This window comes from Lottia gigantea, assembly GCF_000327385.1.
Source record: "Lottia gigantea unplaced genomic scaffold LOTGIsca_224, whole genome shotgun sequence".
NCBI classification, from domain to species: Eukaryota; Metazoa; Mollusca; class Gastropoda; family Lottiidae; genus Lottia; species Lottia gigantea.
This window is the reverse complement of record NW_008708594.1, coordinates 242,813-252,338: the sequence shown is the minus strand read 5'-3', so window position 1 is coordinate 252,338 and position 9,526 is coordinate 242,813. Positions and strand designations below refer to the sequence as shown.

Here is a 9,526-nt window from a genome sequence, read left to right as displayed (position 1 = left end):
AATGATGGTCGTGGGGTTTAATCTCGGTCATTTCTTGAATAAGTCACCTCTCTTTATCATTGCAGTCGCCCCAGCTGTAATTGGGTACGGTTATTCCGGGAAAGATCAATGCTAAGAAGTTTTTGTCAGGGGCGAGCTGCTATAGAGGTGAACCTGAGTTGTTAGCCTTGTAAAAAAATGTTGTTTCTTTATTTCTGAAAAAAAATATAGCTATCATGCCGGAATATTTGGTAGCATAGTGCATGATTTGCTGTGCTGAAGATAGGAAACGACGGGATACATCCTGGCTTAGGTTGAGCTTGGGCAGAAATTATATCATTGTTTCCTTTTAAAACCTACTTTCCTCGCCGGTAACATATATCTACAGGTGCCCAAATAAACTTGGAATTTATTATCATAAGCGTGAAATGAAGTCGTGCTGAGCGGAACGATGAAAGCTGACCTATGCATGGATGCTCATAAGCCAACTAAGATGTAAATTACTAGGCATGGAGGTTGGGCATTGATTTCATACCAGATAAACTTATATCTCTTCATCTTTTTATTAAGTATCAAATATTTCATTTTAATAGCTGAAATCGAGAATGCTATTAAGTTTATAAAATGTACATTCGAGGATTATTTTTGACAATATAAATATGATAGACGTGGAAAGATTTAATATAAGGCTAGCTATGTCTATTGAAGCCAAAGACTGTATAATAAGGGACGGCCACCCAAGAGTTCAAGTCGTCCCTATTCGATAGCAGTTTTGCTACCAATTTGTTATTTTTCTGAACACCCAACCAGTATTTTAATTTTTTATGGTCAATGGTTTTTTTTCTAAAATCAGAATGGGGGCACATCTTTTCCAGATCATTAAAAACTGGACATGTTAGCTACTGAAATAAATGAATTCATATATATAAATATTTCGTTTCATGTTACTTAGTTTGCTGTACACCTGTAATCCACAATTTTAAGTATCCTTTAAATTTTCAATACGAATGAATTAAAATTAACTTAAGAAAGTTCTAATTGATTGACTTATCCTACTCTTATGGCATAAATATCATAGATTTGTGTTTTGAAAAAGATTTAATCCAAAATATTTTGTTCTCAATTGCGCGAGATTTTGCCAACAGGACTAAAATCTAACATGGCCGACATGGGAAACCTTTGGGAAGGTAATTATGAAATTATGGTCGTTTCTCCCACAAACAGGGCTCAAAACCAATAATGCCTTGAAATATGAATGATGGACTTAATAGATAATCGTTTCGTAAACATTTTGATACCCTTGACATCATGTTTTTTAAGCACTTACATAAAATATTTGTTTGTTTACAAATTTGACAACTCAAACATTCAAACTGTCATGCATGATGACAACAGTGTCAAACGTGTCTATACATTATAGTATAACGCATATTGGTTGTACCGGTACTGACATAGGCTGATTTAACTTTTCACACGGTTAAACTTTATTTATCAATGCCATGATCATCTTAAAAAATTTGTGGTGCTTTTTTATCCACGGCCATGCCAGTATTACCTTTTGAAGTAAGGCTTCATAATTTTCATGGTCTGACAAATTTCACTCCCCATAGTAATTATAGGTTGAGTGATAAAGGATTGATTGTTTTCCCGCTTTATTAATTGGAGATACAAATAGCGTAGTATTACAAACCATGATGTACAAACTTCTTTTCTGTGTCATACCCAACCTGTTGCTCAATATAAATGTATTTGTTATTTATATATTCATTGATTTACTAATACTGTTACAGATTTGCGTAAACAGGCTCGACAGTTAGAGAATGAGATAGATTTAAAACTGGTATCGTTTAGTAAATTAGGTACCAGTATATCATCACAGAGAGACTATGAAAGGTACATTTTTCTCTTTTGAACAATTACATGAAACAGGCTGAAAGCCTACATCAGACCGTGGCTAGGATTATACAAGCGCCACCTTCAGTTGGTTTAAAATAATTTCCTGTAGTAAAATATTCTTTAAATAGCGGTATGGAAAATTCTAATTGTTTAGTTACTGTCTGACTTCTATGGTTTCTGAATTGCATTTGTCATTTGATTTTGTTACATGAATTTGATAAACCAGTTCCATATACTGCTGAGACTGATATTATCAAAATGTAAATCTTTGCATGACTCCACTTTAAGTAACCTGTCACAGTAAAACACGAAGACTTCAAGATCTGTACTATCAAGACCAATAAACACTTGTGCCATTACTATCAGAAACCACAGTAGTTGGATATAGTTGCAATTATGCTTATATTATTTTAACCAAATAGACAATATTTCTTTGATAATTGTAGAGTTGGGAGCTAATTATCTTACACAATCTCTATCCAAATAGTTCATTATTCACTTTATGATAGAATTTCTCAAACAATCTGTACCCATTTTTATTTAGTGTTGCCCCTACTGAGGACCAAAAGAGGTACTAGTATAACTTATCCCAAACCACGTCCCCCTTAATATTTGATAATATTCTTCTCTTGGTTTAATTTTGATTTAATTCTTCTTGTCTTTTTGGTTTGGTGGTGGGAAAAGGAAGGGGAATAGGGGATGGGGTGGAGCTAATGAATTTCTTATGTAATTAAGTATGTTTTGAGTGTTTATGAGATATTTTCACTAACAAATCAATGTTTCAATACAAGATCATGGAATCAGTTGCCATAGATATATAAAGTGATAATCAATTGGAAATATTATATGAAAGTCTAGTTATGGCCTTCATCTCATGTTCCGGGCATGTTTTGTGTGAGCATGTGGATGTGATGTAAATTTGTCATGATGTGTATGTTGTGCTGGCATTTTTTTTGCATCTATCAAAAAATAGTATTATTAAAATTTATTATTGTAAGTGTAAAAAAACACAAATTAAACTAACAAGTAATATTTGTTGTAAAGTAGGGTAAGTTGTCTGTTGTCTCAAAGTTATTGAACAAATGGTACTGTAAGATTAGTACATATAGTGACTGCATCAATATCAACTTGTGCTTGTGGCAATGCTTCTTTTTAGTTTTGATATGGTTTTGATAAAAAGCATGATAAGACTAATACTAACTAAATGAAATAACCCACACGATACACCCTGGTATTCACTGCAAATAACTGTTGATTTTACCCTGTATTACAGTGATACTTCTCCTCTTATTAATAAATCCAGTAGTGAACACATGATAGAAACAATGGCCATGGAAATACAACAGTTATTATCAAAGGTAGAAATATTGACTTATATTGTAGTTTACTCTTTCTTGATTTTCAAATATCAAGGGATCTTTCAAGTTGACAGCCTGTAGCACTCACTGCCTCTGTTAATTTCCTATCCGAACGAGTAGACACTTTTCTATGTCAGCCAGTTTGACTTGCATCTATGACATTGGGAAACTGGATTGAAAATCTGAAGGTATCATCTCCTTAAGGTTAGAGAGCAAGCGTCTAATTAGATATAAATTTAAATTCAATCTTCAGAATTTTATGTAATGAGAAATATTTTTATTTTGTAGTTAAATGAAATAAACGACAGAATGGTGGAATATACACAAAATATAAGTTTGAATTCCAACAGTGCAGCATTAATGCATACCTTACAGAGACATCGTGATATTCTACAAGACTATTCACATGAATTCCAGAAAACACAATCTAATATTACAGCTATCAGAGAACGGGAGGATTTATTAGGTTCTGTACATAGAGATATCAAGTAAGTAGTGACGATATGTAGTTTAGAGTTGTATGTTCTAGCTTTTGTAAGACAGGTTCATATTTGTTGCTCTTAAGCTGGATTTTCTTATTGCTGGCACTCATTAAGTTAGGTCTGTAGCAGTGATTGAATTGAACATAGTTATCTCCCCTAAACTATGTCCAATTATGATGCGCTTATTGTCCTTATTTGATAATGCATTTTGTCCTTGTTACCCAATTTACTTTCATTGCTCTTATTCCTTTTATCCTTAGATTTTGTTATATTTTGTACACGTGATAATGACCAGTGGAATTTTGTCGAAACGTTGTTTAAGAAATAAAGTGATTGTTATCCATAAAGACTCGTATTCTATTCGTGTTGATCAGTAAATGCCTATCACTATCAAAAAGTATATCCCTTTACCCTTGTTGATTACACTTATTCCTTTTAAGCCTGGCTACTTTCAAATATTCCCTTTATCCTTATTACTGTTTTTGCCAATACCAATTTCGTTAATGCCCCCCACACTTTGTTACTTTATTACATTTATTTTGCTGAGCCCTGTGTTACTTTTATTATATTGAAATGAATGGTCTCTTTCAAGTTTTGATATCCACTATTTTGTCTTTTTTGCATTGTGCTTATTTTCCTCTGATTTTGTTATTTTCAGTGCTTATAAAAATTCCTCTGGTATGAATAGAAGAACAGATTTATATTTAAAAGAAAACGAACACATTAGAAAGTAAGTTTGTATTTGTTATATTTTGTATGAAGGCAACAGAATTTGAGATTTATAGGTCTATATCAAGAATTTTAATGAGCAATGTATCACACCTAATTTCAGTTATGGTCTATCAATTTTAATTTTGATTCATATTTCATAACCATTCTGTAAATTTATAAATTTCTATGTAATAAAACATTTTCAGTTATATTTTGATAAAATTGGGGTGACATCACATGCCAAAGAGAGAATATGATACCCCATAGATGATAGAATGATAAAACTTAATTCAAAATCATGAGAGGATGACTGTTACTAAATATAAAGTGACATTGTAATTTTGAAGAAGCTTCCTGATTCATATTCAGTTGATAGTTGTTCTGTTATTTTTTGAGTAGCGTGGTACTCCAGAATTTAGGGAGTTATGCTTGACCTTTGGTTTAAGGATATTGTGGGTGACCGCTTGAAACCTCGTATATGCCATATTTGGTCATTTTGACTTTTTGGTACCGTTCGAAGGCTCGTAAAAGCGCGGATCTTGTGATCAAAACCTCGTATTCTTAGCTTGATTGTAAATAACTCAAAAAGCACCAATTAAATAACACGATATAAACAGTCAGATTTAAAACCTACTAAAATATACTATTATACGAGGTTCAATGTTCCTTTTCTGCGGATGAAAATGAAAAACCTTGTATACTGTATTATTATACAAGTTTGTGGTTCAATAGGCCAGAGATCTCAAATTGTTATACAAGGTTTATATTTTCCAAGAATGAAAACCACGTACAGTGTTAAAAAAATAATAAAAAAGATATTAACAAAATACGCGTACAAATAACTTTTTGCGTTTTTCTCGAAAAATAATTCCGCGTAAAATAACATTATACGAGGTTTCAAGCGGTAACCCACGATATGCAAACTTGACAGATTGGCGTTGCTTCTGTGGCTGCTGTGGAAAATTTTTTGACAATTTAAAATTCTGGCCCAGCATCCATGGCAATTACAATCTGTCATGTTTGCCTTGCCCTTGAATAGTATATAGTAGGTTTGTCTTTGTTAGGTAATGCACATTAAATGAAGGTGACACCCAAAGTCATCAGAGTTTGAAATCTTTTTAAGTTTTGTTACACAATGAATTGAAGTAAAAATCTATAAGTAAAAACTGTAATATTTTTAGATCATTCCAAAACTGTCAAAGAATGAGGTAGTAAGCAATATTTTTTGATAGTTAAAAGACCTATTTAATATCTCCGAAAACATAACTGTTGCATTCTTTTTAAGCTTTGAGTTTTAGTTTGTATTTGACTTTTAAACACTGATATGCTAGGCCATTGACATCACAGCATGTCTTACCAAAATTAACTGGGACTTCTCCTTCAAGAGTTCATAAAGTACATGAACTTTGTATGTGACCTTCATGATATTATAGTTTTTAAATGTCATGTAAACTATACATGTAGGATATGTATTATGTGCTATTGTCAATATTTAACACCATACATTTATTAAGTTCTTTATGGACCTTATCAATATCAGTTTCTTTTCAATAATTAAAATTGAAAAATTGATAGAGTTTTCAGGGCAGTATTCTGTTTCTGGTATACTATTGTAATGAATGGGGAAACATTGATATATGCCCACATTATATCATATCATATATTATACATGTCATACACAATTAACCTGTGATACATTCCTATTTGCATGTTATTGACCACAATTTAAAGAATTACACTCCTTGAATTCAAAATTCTGTTTCTTCACTGGAGACTTTATCATTCATCCACTCATTCAATATATATAATGTAATTATCCAACCTTTAGAATGGCTGCCCATCTTAAAAGTGTTAAGAATATTGGTATTTATAATATTATAAAGTTTTGCATGTTATTCAATTTTTATTCATGGATTTGATATAAAACTAATGATTAGTATCGAATATTTTTATTTTCAGTTCAGAGAGATTGGTAGATGATCAAATCAGGTATACTATTTGTTAGTTAGTTCAGAAATTACATCATTTTATTTCTTCATTAGACATACAGATATTGAAATAGAATGGATATAAAACACCTTACTTTTCATTACTTTTTTAGGCAGTTGATAGGGGTAATGTCATGCTATATGCATTGAAAGAAATATTGATATCAGAGCCTACACTTTTGACACAGGTCCCAAGATCCTAACAAACTAGTCAACCCTTTATTCAAGACAAATGACATTTTCTGTAAGACCCCCTGTGCTCAATCTAAGTCTGGATATGTGGTTGAGGGCCACATTTGATAAGCTATCCATTGATCCTCAGCCCTGTATTATTTTGCTCTATGTGACTGATCTTTCAGTTGCAGCTTTGTTCAGAAATGATTGTTTATATTTTTCAGTATCGCTATGGCAACTAAAGAAAACCTTTATAGTCAGAAGAAATTTTTAGGGGCAATATCTCATAAGATGAACACCATAGCTAGTATCCTTTTTATTTTCTCACCAGCAATCACATTGGTTATACAGTTTACTGGGGGGGGGAGCAGATATTTCGCCACCCCTCAGATCTAAACCTGGCTTTGCCACTCGCTCACAGCGGCAGGCATTTAGAACAAAATGATATGAAATTTAAATGGGGATAGAGGGAGGCATTCTAGGGTTTCTAAAAATACTTAAGCCTTTTCATTAAGCCTTTTAACATGTCTTTATATTATTCCTTAACCCTACCCTAGATAAATTTCCAATGCTCAACAGTTTAATGCAGAGGATAAATATCAGAAAACGAAGAGACTCTATAATTCTAGGAGGTGTAATAGCAGTGTGTGTTATATTATTACTACTCTACGCATTCCATTGATCCTGTCCATATATCACCCATTTGACTTTCATCTTTTGTCAATTCAATTCATGTGATTTTTTAATAGGGGGTTCAAGCTTGGTGTATTCAGTGCTGGTACTGAAATAATCACTAACAGGATAAGAAGTCACTTGCTTATGTTAAACAATGGTACAAAAATGCGCATTATACACACAATTATACAGTATATATTTTAGTGCAAGTATTTGAATAATAACTACAGGATGAGCAACTGATATGCTTACAACACATGCTATTAGAATGCATTTATATAAGCTGAAAAAAAAATGCAAGGTCATGATTCAAGGCTGAGCCTTCTGACAAGTACTTTTTTTAACGGGCATTATAAACTGCTTATGATAAGCAATGGTAAAAAAAAATGAGCATTATACACACAAATATATAGTATATGAAAGATGATTGCAAATAACAAGTATAGCTTAAAAGGTGCATTTAATTTTGATTCATTTTTTACTTATTAAACTTCGTGACAGGAAGGTTTGCCTTGTATTAAGGGTCAAATGTCGTGTGTTCATTATGACATTTAGCAAGGATCATTGAATACAGTACATTACTGAAAAAAACTTATATGATTACCTTTACAAGGGACTGGATAAACATGCTGTAGACACAGATATCATATATAGTTGTTGAGGGATGATAGTTGCTTAATGGCAACGGTGGCACTTTTCAGAAATAAAATGTATTATTTATCTTAAAACATTACATATTATTGTGGATGTCATGACGCCATCCTTAATAATTGTCTTTGAGAATATTAAATGGTCCTTGAAGAAAAAACAATCTAAACTTCCAGTCAGAAGCTGAAATTAAGCTCAGTTGGTAACAAAAATTTCTAGATCACCATCAGTATCATTTAGATAAGGAAGGTAAAATTCTATACTTTCATAGCATGTCAGGCTTTTGTCTTGACACGGAGTCGGCTCTTGTAAGCACTGGCATAGGCATAGAATTGAATTAGGATACAACCATGACATGCTATGATGATTTAGAATTAGTCTTGCCTATATCGTAAAGATTATATCTGTATATTATACAATAGTTTTAACTGTTAATGTATTATTATGTATATATTTGAAATTATTTATGTGTAAAATGTAAATATGGGAAATCTTATGTTTTATCAAATAAATACAAATCTCGTGAACTTTGTACATTCAAGAAATGAATTGATATAAAACGAGAGTTAAAGGGATTGTAAAGAGGTTTTCTAAATTTTTATGACACTGATAGCATCAATTTGCACTATTTCAATTTGTGATCAGATGTCTGCGCTTCCTGTAATTCCACTAAAACTAAATGTTTGATGACGTCACTAATCGCGAAAAGAGCAAATTTTGCGATAAGTGACGTTATCAAACACTTAGTTTGGCAGGAACCACGGGAATCGGATGGAAATTTGGAAAAGTGCAAGTTGATGCTATCAGTGTCCCCGATACTCATAAAAATTTACAAAACCTCTTTACTATCTCTTTAATATAATATGCTGCACCTGATTTGGCCGGAAAGGCACATAATTCTAATCAATCCTACAGACATTTAGACCACGAAAAACTGCCAGGTGTATTTATTTCTTGGAGAAGAGTAGGGGGTGTTCCTTTCGAGACTTATGTACTTATAAGTAACGTGCATCATCTTCACAATGTCAATATATTGCACTGCCTCGGTACCGTCAACGGTTTTAGTTGAATTTGTTTCCATTTTGTACTGTGTTGCACCCGTTATCTTCTTGATATCATGTTTTCAGCCTTGACTGCATTTTCAAAATATTTTAAACCAGGTATTAATTCAAAACAGAATGATACGACAAATATTTCTATTGTTGAGCATTAACCCGGCACAGAGTTGAAGAGAATCTATATAAAAGAAAGATAATGTATCTGACATCAGAGAAGCTTGTGGCCCAGATCAATTTACGGAGTGCATCCAGGGCATTCAGACAAGGAAACTGAGCCGTCTCGGGCCCCTACAGCTGAGAATTACGTGATGCAATCCAAAGGGGTAGCTTTTCACCAGAAAAAATTATGTTCACTCTTCTTTTGGAACACTCGACATTGGTAAAGAGCGACACAGTATAATATCAGAATGTTTGCTTTAAAGACTGCTCTAACATCTGGTTGTTGAGGTATAGGTCTTGAGGTAGCACTATCGGGTGTTATTTACCTTTCATGGAACAAGATCTAAAGAGGTAGGATGGTTTGGTTGTGGTCATCGTATTTTATCTATTAGCCCCGC

At 32.8% G+C, this 9,526-nt stretch overlaps 1 protein-coding gene across 1 annotated transcript; it reads left to right on the top strand.

Annotated features, from left to right (window-relative positions):
* Positions 1-1,138: 1,138 nt before the first annotated feature.
* LOTGIDRAFT_207933 (hypothetical protein) lies at positions 1,139-7,332 on the top strand (the record flags this gene model as incomplete). The annotated part of the gene is made up of 8 exons (XM_009054783.1): positions 1,139-1,166; positions 1,770-1,872; positions 3,149-3,233; positions 3,522-3,721; positions 4,374-4,445; positions 6,386-6,415; positions 6,813-6,895; positions 7,146-7,332. 8 exons carry the CDS (start codon positions 1,139-1,141, stop codon positions 7,268-7,270), a joined length of 726 nt encoding a protein of 241 aa, XP_009053031.1. The 3' UTR covers positions 7,271-7,332.
* Positions 7,333-9,526: the final 2,194 nt, after the last annotated feature.